At 45.1% G+C, this 16913-nt stretch overlaps 2 protein-coding genes and 1 non-coding gene across 4 annotated transcripts in view; 2 read left to right on the top strand and 1 right to left on the bottom strand.

The window, feature by feature from the left end:
- Positions 1-188: 188 nt before the first annotated feature.
- On the bottom strand, positions 189-6971 carry wbp4 (WW domain binding protein 4). Its single transcript, XM_030360620.1, has 10 exons — positions 6850-6971; positions 6614-6686; positions 6443-6505; positions 6052-6178; positions 5486-5686; positions 5067-5131; positions 4328-4403; positions 3402-3574; positions 2123-2403; positions 189-1033 (listed from the first exon to the last, which is right to left on the bottom strand). Coding segments are annotated over exons 1-10 (1266 nt in total). The 5' UTR covers positions 6852-6971; the 3' UTR covers positions 189-828.
- Positions 6972-7324: 353 nt separating this feature from the next.
- On the top strand, positions 7325-7396 carry trnae-uuc (transfer RNA glutamic acid (anticodon UUC)). Its single transcript has one exon. It is a non-coding gene; the product is annotated as a tRNA-Glu (tRNA).
- Positions 7397-7702: 306 nt separating this feature from the next.
- LOC115546845 (glycerol kinase) overlaps positions 7703-16913 on the top strand; it is a 37939-nt gene continuing 28728 nt past the window's right edge. For both annotated transcript variants that reach the window (XM_030360615.1, XM_030360614.1), the window contains exons 1-6: positions 7703-7973; positions 9561-9634; positions 12827-12933; positions 13593-13670; positions 14237-14316; positions 15031-15168. In XM_030360615.1, the coding sequence (XP_030216475.1) occupies positions 7881-7973; positions 9561-9634; positions 12827-12933; positions 13593-13670; positions 14237-14316; positions 15031-15168 (570 nt within the window). In that variant the 5' untranslated portion in view covers positions 7703-7880. The remainder of the gene's footprint in view (positions 7974-9560; positions 9635-12826; positions 12934-13592; positions 13671-14236; positions 14317-15030; positions 15169-16913) is intronic.

The raw sequence follows: 16913 nt of genomic DNA, 5'->3' as shown, positions 1-16913 counted from the left end.
CGTTCCTCATCGATTCGTCATACATCTTGGTGGACACGCCCACTTGTGATGTCACTAAAACAGGAAAAGGCAGATTTCCAAAATGGCTTGCAACGGCTAATCGCTCACACCTGGTGGTATTACATCACCCCGTTAAGCCATTTCAAAACGTGTGGAATAACATCACGTACACAGAAAACAAGCACGAGTCCACATCGATCTTTCATTTATTCTCTTTACATCCGGTTATAAAAACAAAGAATAGCTATTTCTTTGTGCTCCGTAGCAAACACTTCGACACATTAATTTTGATGACCCAAGCATCGACATCATTTAGCCATTTAAAAAAAATACAAATCTGAAGGAAAAAGTAGAAAGATATTTACAGTGATAGAACCATTGCATTCCGATCAGTCAATGGTTTGAGATGGTGGGTTGGAACCACTTTTCACTATTCTATAAATCTATATATAGATTTTTTAGCGTTAAGTCAAAAGTATATCGGATGGTGAGAATCTTTAATATTCCGTTTTATTCTCTTTTGATTCATCTCATCTCACAAACCTCGGAAAAAACGCTAATGTCCCGAACTGTACATCAAAATGTATCGGATGTTGAAAAGCTTTAATATAAGTTTTTCTTTCTTTCGATTCATCTTATCAGCCCATTAGAACTTCGGAAAAAACGCTTATGTCCCGAACTGTACGTCAAAATGTAATCGTGAAAAGCGTTAATATTAGTTTTCCTTCCTCCTTCGAATCGTCTCACGAACAAGAAAAAAAAAAGTTTGGTCCTGTTCCGAGATCAAAAGAAGCGTCTCCGTCGGAAACCGGCCCTCCCGGAACCGGCCTAGTCGTCCTCCCCCCTCTGTCGGAGGCTCCGGGCTTTCCCGTTGTGCGTCTTGCTTTTCCTGAAAGCGGCCGGCCCGCTCTGGTCCCCCCCCAGCGAGGTGATGGTCCGCTCCCTGAACTTTGGCTTGGGCTCCGGGGGCAGCGACAGCTCGGGGCCCTCGTCAAACTCCTCCACCTGGGGCAGCTGGAGGTCCACGTTGGCGCTGGGGGGGGGAACACAGGTCAGCATTGGGGATTTAAAGATGACATATTTTACCACCAGGTGAGTGGGTGTGATTAGCCGTTACAAGCCGTTTTGGAAAACCTGCCCTGTCTGATATCACAGGTGAGCGTGTCCCCCTAGCTGTATGCTGGGTAGATCAGTCTACCAGCTGACACCAGTGATGTCAGCAGAGGCCGGTTTTCAGAACTGCTTGTAACGGCTCACACCATCAGACTCACGCCTGGTGGTTAAAAAATGGGACCTTTTACTGCGGTACTAGTTAGGGGTGGGAATCACAGGGTACCTCACTATACGATACACGATACATGCCCCGCGATACCGATAATATCGCCTATACGATACATAACAATATATGTCCTAGTTAGGGTTAACTTAGTTTTTCAGTTACTCTTCTTTGGTTAGATAACTTCCGAAGACTTACAATAAGTTAATTTGTCTTTAGGAAGAGAAACAACAATATATCGCTGTCGGTACAGTAAGGATGTTCGTAGAACCAAGTGCCAAGCACCAACAATCACTAGGTTAGCCCATTCCCCGTGTACAACAGAGATAGCTAGGAGAAGATGCTACACAATGCTAAGAACTGTAGCATTGTGGGTTTTTTTTAGTGCCAGGACGTACGACATTATCTAAAGTTTATTATCTAGAGTCTAGACCCAACCAGTGTTTATTTTAGGCGTCCCACTGGGTAGGAGACGGTCCGTGGGGTGAGGTGTTTGACGGGGGTTAGGGGGTCTTACTGGTAGGGCTGGGCGATTTTGCCTAAAAACAAGATCTCAGATTTTTTAAAACCAAACCCAATTATCGATTTGAATTGATTATTTTTCTATAAATTAAAAATATATATTTTTTAAGTTTGGATTTTATTTGAATAATAACAATGATTAACAAAAGCAAAATCTGGTTGCCACAGACTTTAGTGAAACGCTAAACACTCACTTTTTTCAGCGCATGCTGTCATGTTGTCATTTTAATCTTTAAAAATAAAAATATATTTTTTAAATAGTCGATTTTCTTCTATTTAAAAAAAAAAAAAAGGAAAATGGATTACTCGCCCAGCTCTACTTACTAGGGATCCTCCTCCGGCTGGATCTGCTCCCAGGTCCCGTAGGGCGTGGTCCTCCTAGGCCTCTTGGCTGGCTTCTCCTTTAGGTTCTTCTCCTTCTCCGACGCTGCCTCCCTCTTCTCCTTCTCCTCCTGGGTCTCTTCGGGTGGAGGGGTCGCCATCGTGGCCTTGTCCTCCTCCTCCTTCTTCTTCTTCTTCTCCACTCCTCCCTCCCCACCTCCCCTGCTCTCTGCTTCACCCTCGGCCTCGTCGCTCAGAGGCTCCACCTTCCTTTTGTGAGATGCCTGACAGACACACAGAGGAAAACATATTGACATGACAGGATTGCATTTCTGGCAAAAATACTATTCGATATTCGCAAGTATTCGAAAATCGGTCAATCAAGAACCCCCCACGCACGCACGCACCTCGGATAGTTACACGCACACACAATGACACAGGGAGAGGCTTCCATGATTTGTATGAAATCATCTGTTTATCTCAACAACTGCGCCATCAACATTCAACATCCAAATTATTTCAACGTGGGCTTAGGCAGATAGGCCTACATGCGCCGAAAACAGATCGCTATACATTTTACGGAACACAGCCTGCATGACGGTGAACTCGACACGTCTTTAGCATATGGAAACTATGGCCAAACTTCATGCGGTGTGTCTTTTTACAATGTATTTGTTACCAGCATTTGTAGCAGAGAAATAGTCCGCCAAAGACGTTGACGTCGCTTAGCAACCGAGGACGCTGGGGTTGATAAGTTACCAGACTACTTGCGGAGTGATACGAAAGAAACAATATATATATAGATTTGCGACTGTTCGACGATCGTTGCCCATCCCTATTGTGTCTGTTAGTCTTTTGTGTGTTTTATGTCTGTGTAGTGTTCATGTGAATGTGTGTGTGTTTATATATATATATATATATATATATATATATATATATATATATATATATATATATATATATATATATATATATATATGTGTGTGTGTGTGTGTGTGTGTGTGTGTGTGTGTGTGTGTGTGTGTGTGTGTGTGTGTGTGTGAGTGTATATAAGTGTGTGTTTACATACGTGTGTTCGTGTGCGTTTACATAGGCGCTTATGTGTTTATATACGTGCCTGTGCTTTCATATACGCGTGTGTGCGTGTGTGTTTATATACGTGTGTGCGTGTGGGTTTATATACGTATGCGTCTATATACGTGTGTGCGTGTGTGTTTGTGTTTCTACACGTGTGTGCGTGCGGGGTGCATGTGTGTGTCCCACCACTCCAACGCTCCCTCACCTCGCAGCTGACCTGGGGGTCTTCAGCGGGCGGGTCGGTCGCTTCAGGGGCCCCTGCTGGCGTGGGGTCCGGGGCCCCGTGGGGGGGCTCCTCCCTCTCGGGGGTGGGCTCCGTGCCGGGGGCTGAAGGCTCCTCTGGAGGGGGGAGGTGTGCCGGTCGCTCCCAGCTCGACTCTGGGGGTCCACAACCGATGGAGAATGAGAGCACGATAATGAATAGTTCGTACCGCTCGGTTAAAGGGGTGATATCATGTCTTTTCCCTTTTCTTGAGACTGTTAAATTCTCTCTCTCTCTCCCTACGCTGAAATTGGTTTTGCAGAAAATAACAGTGTGAGGATAATAAGTGGTATTTCTAACATACAGGCATGTACGGTAATCCTATTCCAGTAATACCCCCAAATGCAATTATTAACCCTAAAAAAAGCATGATATCGCCCCTTTAAATCTTGTGATGGGGTCGTTCCAAACATAGCAGAGATGACCGTTTGCGTGGACGAGTGTTATGTTACGGTCACGCTACATGCGTCCGTTTGATTGGCTGCAGCGTGCAGCCAATCAGGTCGCTTCCCGCCAACAAAGCCGATTTGTGGATATAAATACAAAAGATCGGTGACTAATAACAGTCCTATCGATTCCACATTTCTTTAAAAAATATCACAGCCGGATTTGTCCTGCTTCTTTCTGCTTGTTATTGCAAAATGGATCCATTAGTCGAATGTATCTGTATAACCTCGATCTGATTGGCCCACGGATTCATCACTGCCTGAAAAGTTGAACATTTCTCAACTTTTTGACACAGGCCACGGAGCCGAGAGAACGGACAGACCAACAATGCATTTGGAGAGCGCTCCATGCAATGAGATCCGTCAACGGACCGAGGTAGTGTGAATGTAAGGTCAGGGGTCGTTCTCTGGACAGGACCTCACCTCCGGTCTCCGAGTTAAAGTAATACGAGTATCCCTCAGGGCTCAACGCTTCCATCCAAGCACCCGCAGACGATCCCTAGGAGAGAAAACACATTTCCCAGCCAAAACGTCAAACCCCATCCCATAAGGCCATATTCGGTCATTGGTTCTCAAACTGGGGTACACAGATGCTCGATTTAATAGCATGCAGATGAATTTCCAAAGCGGGCAACCGTTAATGTTGAGGCCTGGCATACATTAAGTGCCAGGAGGTACAAACATACATTAAGCGCGTATGAGGGGGTTGTTTTTAGGAGTGAAAGGGAGGAGAAAGGGCGGTGGGGGGGTACAGGTGGAGGCTATGCAGAGCCCAGGGGAAGTCTGAACAAGGGAGTCCTGAGTTTTTCCTATCGGAATACATATAAGCCAATAGGCCGATAGGCCAATATTGGCCGATAAAATTGGCCAACCGAAAAATCGGTCAGAATCTTACCAGAAAGATGTGATACAAGCTGGTCCACAGGCTAGAGGAGGGATTGTGTGTGTTTGTGTTTGTGTGTGTGTGTGTGTGTGTGTGTGTGTGTGTGTGTGTGTGTGTGTGTGTGTGTGTGTGTGTGTGTGTGTGTGTGTGTGTGTGTGTGTGTGTGTGTGTGTGTGTGTGTGCTTTGTTGTCTACAGGGAATGGGTTAACCTAGTGATTGTTAGTGGTTGGCACTTGGCTTTGGATATGTAAATGTAATGTAAATGTCATATCTGGTACCTCATGCTGCCCCCGCTGTGATTTCTTGGGTTCCTGGAAGCCTTCAGGCCTTTCCCATGAGGATTCTGAAAGGGTAAATAACAAAAAAAGAAAAAAAAAGATCACATATAATGAAACTCATGGTTTGTATGGTATTTTATTTGTTCGATTTGTTAGAAGAGTCCCACTGAGTTGTGTTGACTGCATTTATACTGCGTTTTTCTAACCTGGGGCCACTCAAAGTGCTTTACAATGACACCCATTCATCCGTTCTTTCACACTTTCACATACCGACGGTGAATCAACCACGCAGGGCGACAGCCAGCTCGTCAGGAGCAGTGAGGGTCAGGCGTCTCGCTCAGGGACACCTCGACACTCAGCTAGGAGGAGCCGGGGATCGAACTAGCGACCTTCTGGTCCCCTCAATGAAATCGACTCACCTCCGGTTTCCGAGTGGTAGTAGTACACATGTCCGTCTTCCGACTTCCCTTCCAGCCAGAGGTTGGCTTTTCCGGATTTTACAGCTTTCCCTGCTTTCCCTGCTTTCCCTTTGGACGCCTTCTTTGGGGGCTTTTCCTGTTTGGGGGGTGGCTGCTGGGGCTTGGGAGGCGGGACTTCTGGTTCGTCTTCGGTAACAGGTTCTAGAAAGAGGAAGGGGTTTAGCGGAGGGGGGGCTGGGATGTCACCTGATCTGATACACCACGCACACACACACTGAAGGCATGTACACACATGCGATGAAGGTATGAAAGGAAACACACTTGATGAAGGTACGAACACACACACGCAATGAAGGTATGAACACACACACACACACTAGATACTAGTCTTGTATATCTGCTACAACATTTACCCATCTATATGTTATAATATGTTATCCACACACACGAGGTGAAGGTATGAACACACACATACAAACCCTAGTTTGGAGTTATTTCATATTCTTCTATGTTTACATTTCGTTATGTTATCCAACACACACAGACACAGACACACACACACATACCTCCCGCCTCCAGCTGCATCCTCTTCAGGTCCTCCTTGTACGCCTTCATGGCCGCCTCCTCCATGGTGGCGAACTCCTTGGACATGCGCTCGTCCTGCTTGGCCTTGTCCTGGCTCTTTTTCTTAATCTGACCGTTGGAGAAAAGAAGGGAACAGTTAAATGATTCAAAAATATAACAAGAATATGAAATAACGACAATCTAGTGTGTGTGTGCATACCGTCATCTCGGGTGTGTGTGGGTGTTGATGATCGGATGTGTCTGTTCATACCTTCATGTGTGTGTGTGTGTGTGTGTGTGTGTGTGTGTGTGTTGATGATCAGTTGTGTGTGTGTTGATCAGTTGTGTGAGTGAGTGACAGTCTATATTAATAATCTGAAATTCTTGTCATACCTCAGCAATCTTGAGCGACACATTCTCCTTGTGGTTCTTCCCTCTTTCGTGGAATTCAACACTCTTCGAACAAAAACGGGATTTTTAATTATTATTATTATAGTCCCTGATTTATAAAAAGGCAGACATTGTCATAGTTCAAGATCTTTAAGACATCGCGTTCCTACTCACGGGCTTGTTATCTGCGATCCAACACTTGCAATATTGACAGAACTTCCTCGGTTGCGATTTCCAATAATCAGCCCTGGAAATCAAATTATATTAAATTAAAAACGATGATCATTAGCAGACAGGAGCTAATGCTGTCCTGGATGAGTTATTACGCTTTATTGACACAAAACAATCGGACAAGCTTTCTAAAATGTGGAGCGAGGTATTCAACTGGTTTACATTTTTTATGAACTTACATTTTATCAGTAAACAGTGGGAAGAAATCCAAGCAGCCTGAAGCCCTTCTTTAGGAGTCCGCCGTGCAGTAAATTTGTGACAACACTGGCGCTCTCCGATGACGTGACCACGAGCCGTGTGACAACACCGTCGCTCTCCAACGACGCAACTAGCGAGTCGTTAACGTCAAGTTATTAATAAAATAATATAACATTATATTTAATAACATTTAATTAAGTTACCTAACAATTTACAAATTAAGTTCAGAATCATTGTTGTGCTGTGTGACTACACTGTCGCTGTCTGATGAGGCGACAACGAGCGGGCCATTTAAAGTTGATATTTCGCCGATACGGCTGGGTGAACCCTTTGAAGATCTCGCAACAACGTGGTTTTTATAGAAAAAGACATTTGATTGTTGTAGAGTTGACGCATTCACCCCTATTAGGATACATTTATGATTATTATCATTGTACTCGTCTGATTATGACATCTTCCCATATGGTCTAGCGGTTAGGATTCCTGGTTTTCACCCAGGCGGCCCGGGTTCGACTCCCGGTATGGGAACACACGTTTTGACATTATTATATCTATTATATTATGTGTTACAGATACGAATCATCTAACAACAAAATGTTTGACCAGTTATACAAAAAAATAGATGTTGAAACGGCTTAAAGGAACTAAAAGGAAATTAATTATATATAATGAATAACTATTTAATACGAGTTTTAATATAAATCTAGGGTCTCTACTCAAAACCTGCAAAATACTTATGGACATTATTACAACATATATCGCATTTCTTATTAATTAAAGCAAAATCTAAAAACACACTAATCTCCTCTCCTACGTCATCACGACGGGACGAGAAGAAGAACCCGTGTGACGCGTGAAGGAGCGCGACTGACCTCCCGTCCGGAGCCGACATTGAAGCCTACTGCCCGGTGTGTGTGTGTGTGTGTGTGTGTGTGTGTGTGTGTGCGCGCGCGTGTCTGTGCGTGTGCGTCATCCTCTCTCTGTGCCAACCGGCTGAGCGCGAGGGGCTCACATGAACGGTACCATGGCTGCGAGCTCAAACAGGATAATGCTGGGCCCGCTCGTGGCTGCAATCGACCAGGGCACGAGCTCCACCCGGTTCCTGGTGAGATGATGTTTGTTGTTGTGATGTTTGTTGTTTGTGTGTTTACACTGCCAAATAGAGGTACACAGCGGAGGGTGGCTGTCAGTTGATTCAATTAATTCCATTCATTTAACGTTGACGGATGTGCAAGATCTTAAACCGCATCAAGTTGGTTAATTGGATTGACCCGACTGGATGCGTTGTCGTAAGCCTAGCTCTGTGTAGAGGTGTCATAGAGCTGTTTCCTCTGTAGCATTGCTGTTTTTAGATTATGTTTAGGCCGGTGCTCACTGCTCAAGCACAACCAACATTTCTTCTGATTCATATATTTTATTAGGGCTATTATCTATATTTTCGGGATTTTTTTTAGCCCTCTAACGCTAGATGATGGAGGACTGGTCTGTGAGAGACGGGACAAACCATTACAGGTGTAATGGCCAGTGTTGTTTATAAAGTAATGTTGTTGCGCACTTTTGGACGGTAGGGGGCGCCATGCACCTTTTTAACGTTGGGTTGCCTTAGCTCAGGAGGTGTAGCTGATAGACTTGTAACTGGACGGTTGCAATTTTGATCACCGGCTCCTCCTAAGCCGGGTGTCGAGGTGTCCCTGAGCAAGGCACCTCGCCCCCACTGCTCCTGACGAGCTGGCTGTCGCCCTGCGTGGTCGACTCCGCTGTCCGTGTGTGAATGTGTCGGTGTATGGTAACTACTCTGAGTCGCTATGGATAAAACCCTCTGCTAAATGCCCTGAATGTATTATAGCAGCATTTTATGTTAGGGTGAGATGGGTGTGGTTTTGCGGTGAGTTAAGGCAATGTTAAAACATTATTTATTAAAGGGGACATATTATGGGGGATATATTGGGTCTCTGGTGCTCCCACACGCATACAAACTTTGAAAAAAGTCCTCACATGATTTTTTTAAATGAACCCCCCCCCCCCCCCCCCGCCACAGTGCACACACACACACACACACACACACACACACACACACACACACACACACACACACACACACACACACACACACACACACACACTGCTACCTGGTCTGCGGGAAACACCGGACCTCATCTCAATGTAGATTGAGATGAGGTCTGGTGTAAGCCAGGCTAACTCAGACCAGGTGAGGCTGTTTTAACCAGCTGTCATCCACACGCACACTCTAGTTATGTACAATAGCGTCAAAAGTTTAGTGTCACTTAGAAATGTCAAAAAAAATGTATAAAGAAGAACACTTTCTTTTTCAACAAACATAACATTAATTGAATCAGATCAATTGATTTGTCAAATCAATCAAATCAATACAGTTTAGACATTGTTAAAGTGGTAAATGACTATTCTAGCTGGAACTAGCAGATTCTAGCAATTTCTAGCCTCCATCACCCCTGTGTTCTAAAGGTACATTGTTTGATCGTGTTAAAAGGCTAATTCATGAATAGAAAACCCTTGTGCGATAATGTTAGCATAGCTGAAAACTGTCGAATAAAAGTGAGTTTTCATGGAAAACAAATGTTCTCGTGAGCTCAAACTTTTGAACGGTAGTGTATATTGCATAAATCTTGTCATGACCGTATACTTACATTGTATGCAATTTATTTTCCTTTAGGTGTTTAACTCGAAAACGGCGGAGCTATTGAGTCACCATCAGGTGGAAATCAAGCAGAGCTTTCCCAAGGAAGGGTGAGCGATGAAGACCTCTCAAAACACTTGATTAAAGCGGATATTGATTGATTGTAATTTCAAATATGCAAGAAATACATGTCATCTATTGGTGGAAACAAAAACAAGGATATTTTTTTCATCTCATCTTCATCCGCTTATCCGGGGTCGGGTCGCGGGGGGAGCAGCTCAAGCAGGGGGTCCCAGACTTCCCTTTCCCGGGCCACATTGACCAGCTCTGACGGGGGGATCCCGAGGCGTTCCCAGGCCAGTGTTGAGATATAATCTCTCCACCTAGTCCTGGGTCTTCCCCGAGGTCTCCTCCCCACTGGACGTGCCTGAAACACCTCCCAAGGGAGGCGCCCAGTGGGCATCCTTACCAGATGCCCGGACCACCTCAGCTGACTCCTTTCTAAGTAAAGGAGCAGCGGCTCTAATCCGAGTTCCTCACGGATGGCTGAGCTTCTCACCCTATCCTTAAGGGAGACGCCAGCCACCCTTCTGAGAAAACTCATCTCGTCCGCTTGTACCCGCAATCTCGTCCTTTCGGTCATCACCCAACCCTCATGACCATAGGTAGATCGAGAGCTTCGCCTTGCGGCTCAGCTCTCTTTTCGTAACAACGGTGCGGTAAAGCGAACGCAATACCGCCCCCGCTGCTCCGATTCTCCGGCCAATCTCACGCTCCATCATACCCTCACTCGCAAACAAGACCCCGAGGTACTTGAACTCCTTCACTTGGGCTATGGACTAATTTCCTACCCAGAGTAAGCAATCCACCGGTTTCCTGCTAAGAGTCATGGCCTCAGATTTAGCGGTGCTGATCCTCATCCCAGCCGCTTCACACTCGGCCGCCAGCCGATCCAGTGAGTGCTGAAGGTCACAGGCCGATGATCCAATGAGGACCTCATTATCTGCAAAAAGCAGCGACGAGATCCTCAGACCACCGAACTGCAACCCCTCCCCACCACGACTACGCCTCGATATCCTGTCCATGTATATCACAAACAGGATTGGTGACAAGGCGCAGCCCTGGCGGAGACCAGCACCCACTGAGAACGACACTGACTGGCTGCCGAGGACGCGAACACAGCTCTCGCTTTGGGAGAACAGAGATTGGATGGCCCTGAGGAGAGACCCCCTTACCCCATGCTCCCGCAGCACCTCCCACAGTTTCTCCCGGGGGACCCGGTCATACGCCTTCTCCAGATCCACAAAACACATGTAGACCGGATGGGCATACTCCCAGGCCCCCTCCAGGATCCTTGCGAGAGTAAAGAGCTGGTCCGTAGTTCCACGTCCGGGGCGAAAAACCGCATTGTTCCTCTTCAATCTGAGGTTCGACGATCGGCCGAACCCTCCTTTCCAGCACCTTGGAGTAGACTTTACCAGGGAGGCTGAGAAGTGGGACACCTTTTTTCTAAACGCATTTGAAAAGGAGTGGGAAGAAGTATACACTTGTTTAATTCCTTCCCCTTTTATTAAATCAACTATTAGAAACTACTACCTAGCGCTGCTCGATTATGGAAAAAATCATAATCACGATTATTTTGGTCAATATTGAAATCACTATAATTCAAATGATTATTATTGTGTTTGCGAACATGAAGTATTTATTCAGCATGTGTCTCCCAAAAAACACTTTGTCCCTGAGAACTTTGAATTTTCACAGTTTTGTAATCGTTTGACTCTGAAATCGCGTGTTTCCTTTCACCTGTTTCCTTTAGTTAAAGGTCCCATGGCACGCTACTTCACGGATGCTTTAATGTAGGTATTAGTAGGCCCCTAACACAGTACTCGAAGACGTTCCCGAAATTCAGCCGTGGTGCAGAATTACAGCTACTACGAGCCAGTCGCACATTGAGCTTTCCCCAAACGCGCCGTTTCGGTGTCTGTAGCTTTAATGCAAATGAGGAGGAGAGAAGCGGGTCAAGGAGGAGGGTGGTGTTGTGGCCCTGAGCTGCTTACGGCCACGGTACCATGCGCTCTGTTTACAGTGGATGTATCGCAATGGCGAGGCGCACACAGCCTTTAGCCGTGTTCTGTAAATATTCGGGAGTCCTGGAGCTCTATGTCTTTAATAATATCATATAGCTACATCATATCATATATATTATTACGGCCAAAAGCTGTGTGCGCCTCCAGAAGATATTATGGATCTGAAACGAGGTAGGCTAGTAGACTGATCTATCCAGTGCACATCTAGGTGGACACCCCAACGTGTGAGGTCACTAAACCGCAGATAAAGGCAGATTTTCAAACGGCTAGTATTGGCTAATCACACTCACACCTGGGGGTGTAACATCACGGCCCTTTTTAAAACCTAACGTGTCATGTCGACGGGGCCTTAATCAATAAAGTTCTACCGTGAGCTGGAATACTATTGTCTGCTGTTTTTTGAGGTTAAGTCTGATCTCAGCCTAAGGGCCGGGTTACTTTCAAGTCATTTGGAATGGTGCACCAGTTTTGGCTGAACTCATGATTTGATACTTCAGGATTTAAATGGGTTCAAATATATAATATATATAATAAATATACATTATATTGTGAGTAAGGCACCAACAGTCAAAGTGTTTTGCATATTGAATTTCGTTCTTTACATACTGAGTGTTTGAGAATATATTATTATACTATTGTTGTAATATTGCATGCATTACAGAATATAAACGGATGCCTAAAAATGTATTGTATTGGGTAATAATCCCACTCTCCTGCTAGTGGTTCTGTAATAGCCCTTTCCACTAACGCAGTTCCAGTGCTGGTTCAGAGCCAGTGCCAATCCCAAACCGGTTCTTTGCTTTTCCACATGAATAATCCTGGCTCCAGGCCGGACAAACAGGTTCCAACTCAGCACCATCGCTACGCTGGTCCAGAGCCAGAACCAGTGACCGTTAGTACTGGGTTAGCGTCATTTGAACACATTCATTTTAGTGTTCATTTTAAGTTCCTGTTGCGTTGCTAGGACAACAGGGTCGTATGCTCTGAGGCACTGACGTGGCTCTACTCTAGCCCTAAAGTCTGTGTGAAATCAAGCTGGTTCTTGGGAAGTTGGCGTGCAGAACCAACACTGAACCAGCACAAGTACCCACAGCGGGTTTTCATTGTTGGTAAAAGGCGGTGTGAGAGAAATTCAGGCAAGATCCTCATTCCTGGTTATTCTTACTTCCTGGTTTATTGAGTGTGTTTTTGTGCTTCTTGTTTGTGTATCGTCAGATGGGTGGAGGAGGACCCGAAGGAGATCCTGCAGTCGGTGTACGAGTGCATGGACCGCACGTGCGAGAAGCTCACCCAGCTCAACATCGACATCTCAAACATCAAAGGTGACGAAAGAAAAATAATAGTTTAAACCAGTAGACCTGAAACAATAACCTGGAAAAAAATTAAGTAATTTGTCTTTTTCAGTTGTAGAACCCCCCCCCCCCAAATCTCCTCCATTAAACCTGCTGTGTTAAAAAAATAAAAAGTTTTTTTCCTTATTAATTGTTTTTTAGATTAAACCATTGTTAGTTTTTCATTTTAACCAACCCAGTTTAAACCGTTAAACCTGTTGTGATAATGTGTAAAAAATAATAAGTATTTAGGTCTTTTTTTAAATTGTATAGTTTTTTTAGTTGACGTTCCCACTAAGGTTCCCAGTGATACCTGCCCACCTACTCCTCTGTTGTGTGTGTGTTGTGTTTTGAATTGATAACAAAATCCAACTGCATGATGAGATTTAACTAACCATGAATCGTAGTCCCTCCGAAATGTGTACTATTTACACATAAAGTCACCTGATGTTTTTCTGTCGATTGTTCACGTCACTTAAGACTTTGTCGTTCGGTGCGGTTATCCAAAGCCATAGATTAGGAGTTCAGTCGAGATGTGGTGTAGAAATCGTGGACATTGTAGAAATGAAAGCCCCTGGAATTACAACCACTTCGAACTCTTGACGTACATTCTTCTAACGTTAACAGTATTTGTTTGATTAATTTGCCAGCTATCGGAGTGACGAATCAGCGAGAGACCACCATCGTCTGGGACAAAGAGACCGGGGAGCCCCTATACAACGCCATCGGTAAAGTTCACCCCCGCCGGCTGTTACAGGGTTAGCCTGTGTGATAGCCTAACATGGCGGTCTTCAGGCTAAATGCTTTGGTTCTGTGTCGGGTTTAGGTGAGCAAACCAATCACAGCCCAAATTCTTTGACTGTTCTTGTTTCAGTTGTTAGTTTGACAATGTTGTCCCCCCCCCCCCACTTCCACACCCCTGGTCTGACGGCAAACCCGACCCCCTTAACTCACACATTTCCTGCGGGAAACCCTGTACACGTATTAATATAATCAATTGCCAAAATTATCCAAAACCCAGCATGGTTGTCCAACTAACACGACCGTTTTAAAAGTGCAGTGAAGAGTTAAAGATCAAATTTAACACTGCGATAAAAACAAAATTGTGCTTATTTCTTAATTAGCTTGAGAGAGTTGATATGATTACCAGGCTGGGTTGATTAATCAGTGGTCAAGATCACATAAGTATCGCTCAAATCATTCACACTGAAATAATACTCAACCTAGTGTGTGTTGGCGTACATCTTGTGGTACATGCTATAAAGGGCGCTCTCCTTTGCCTCATGCGCTACAGTCTGGTTGGACCTGAGGACCCAGTCCACGGTGGAGCGGCTGATCAGCAAGACACCAGGACGCAACAAGAACCACTTAAAGGTCAGTCTGTCCGGCAGTCAGTCAGTCAGTCAGACACCAGGACGCAACAAGAACCACCTAAAGGTCAGTCAGTCCGGCAGTCAGTCAGTCAGTCATACACCAGGACGCAACAAGAACCACATAAAGGTCAGTCAGTCAGTCAGTCAGTCAGACACCGGGACGCAACAAGAACTACCTAAAGGTCAGTACGCCAGTCAGTCAGTCAGTCAGTCAGACACCAGGACGCAGCAAGAACCACCTGAAAGTCAGTCAGTCAGTCAGGATGCAACCAGAACCAACTGAGGGTCAGTCAGTCAGTCAGGATGAAATCAGAACCACCTGAGGGTCAGTCAGTCAGTCAGCCAGACAAGTAAGTTATTGAGCCAGTCATTCAGTGAGTTAGTTAGCCAGTCAGTTAGTCAGCCAGCCAGCCATCCATTCATCGGTCAGGTAGTTCCTCCCAAATAACTTATTTGTGCGTATTGTGTTTATGTCCTTGTATGTTTACGTTCTCTTCTTCCGGTGTCATGCTAATGTACTAATATGCCAATTTTCAAATATAATATATTAATATGATAATATGCGTATGCTTATATGATAAAATGCTAATTTGCTAATATGCTAACATATCAATATGCTAACATATCAATATGCTAACATATCAATATGCTAACATGTCAATATGCTAATTCGATTACATGCTAATATGCTGATATGTCAATATGCTAACGTCAGCACAAGACGGGCCTGCCGATTAGCACCTACTTCAGCGCGGTGAAGCTGAAGTGGCTGATGGACAACGTGGAGGAGGTTCACCGCGCGGTCGTCTCCAAGCGCGCCATGTTCGGCACCGTGGACTCCTGGATCATCTGGGTGAGGTGCTAGATGGCCGACCTACCCGCTCTTTTTTCATCGCGGAAAATAATTCTCGTTGACAAATCTTCCAATTTTTAGAGGCTTTTTTTGGGGGGCTGTTTTGGGGTCTGAACACATGCTATAAAGGTGACATATTATACCACCAGATGTTAGTGTGATTAGCCGTTACTAGCCATTTTTTAAATCTGCCTCTTCTGACATCACAGGTGGGCGTGTCCACCTAGACGTATGACGGATCGATAAGCAACGTTTGATACATGAGGCCTTCAAAACAGCTCGGAGGTTCGGAAGCTCTTACGTGTCTCTACGTAAACTTTCCCTTCTTCCGAAATAAGAGTGTTCAGGAAACGCCCTTAGAAGTTCGTAGGCTATGACATAAAACCGGAAAACGGATCGTTCATGAGACTAGACTTCATAACCAGTATGGATGCCCGCAGGGACCTCTTTGCGTTCTTTGCTGAATCAGTTATTAGAACTGCCTGCGATGGTTGAACTTGAGCAAGAATTGATCAGTTGTTAATAATTGTAAGCTATAATGGGTGTTAAGTTCGCCTCTTAATGCTTGCTGCAAGTTCACTTTAGTCTATCAATGAAATGGGCAGCCATTGTTGTGATGGATCTGGTAGTACTCGGGTAGCTTCACTTCCGCAAGAAACTCAGAGCGAAAACTTCTGACATCACGCCCAATTGTGATGTCAGAAGAGGCTGATTTTCAAAACGGCTTGTAACAGCTAATCACACTCACACCTGGTGGTATAATAAGGCCCTTTAAGGTTGTGTTTTGATCCCCGACGTCGTCTAGTGTCTGACCAGGGGAAAGCACCAATTGCCCTCCCATTGCTCCTTCTCTCCCTCCTCTTCATTCCGTTCTGTTGATCCTTCTTTCTGTTCGTCAGCTCTCTCGCTACAACCTGAGGTCCTAGAGCAGTGGTACTCAAGTAGAAATGATGAGGGGCCACAAAAAAAAATTTCAGTGACTCAAGGGGCCGGTCGGTATACGTGTGACTGAGGCCGATATATGCTCTGTTTTAGACGTAACGCGTAAGCACGTAAGATACATAACCCCCCCTTGCGCGGTAAAATATCCCCCCTTACGTGCTTAAGTGCGTCGGCCAAAATTCCTGACTATGCGACTAAAACACTACGGCCCTACGCAGCTCGCAAAGACTGTGATTGGCCAGCTAACCACATCCTTTCAGGAGTCTCACATTTCCGGTTTTACAGCATAATAGCGCAATTTTTAAAAGGCTGTGACAGAAGCGAATGAAGAATTTTGAAGAAGGAGAAGAAGAAAACACAAGAACGAATTATGATAATTATAAATATAAACAAGCCAGCGATTTCCACTTCCACGCCCACAGATTCGTTCGTTGCTCCCCCTACTGTTCTGGCGGAGAATCCCCTTGCAACACGCGCAATCCTTAAGGAACCTTAAAGGAACCGTAAATCAAAACTTGTCTAAAACAAGTCCCTTGTGTAAATTACGTGCTTACGTCTCTGCGTCTAAAACGACCCTAAATCGGCCTTGACTGCTGCTGAGATGGACTGTCTGCCTCGAGTTTGGGAGGGCTGAAGCGGTCTGTGGGCTGGAGTGCTATCTGTTTATCGTTGCAACCCCCAGCCTCGTATTGAGATCGCGGCGCGCGGTTTCAAAATAAGAGCGCCCAGCACGATATTTTTATTTATTTTTTTTTTATTTTTTTTTTTAATAATTAAAAAAACTTTTCAAAACAGCTCGAGGG

This window comes from Gadus morhua, chromosome 7 (genome assembly GCF_902167405.1).
Source record: "Gadus morhua chromosome 7, gadMor3.0, whole genome shotgun sequence".
In the NCBI taxonomy this organism is placed as follows: domain Eukaryota; kingdom Metazoa; phylum Chordata; class Actinopteri; order Gadiformes; family Gadidae; genus Gadus; species Gadus morhua.
This window is presented reverse-complemented; position numbering and strand designations above follow the sequence as displayed.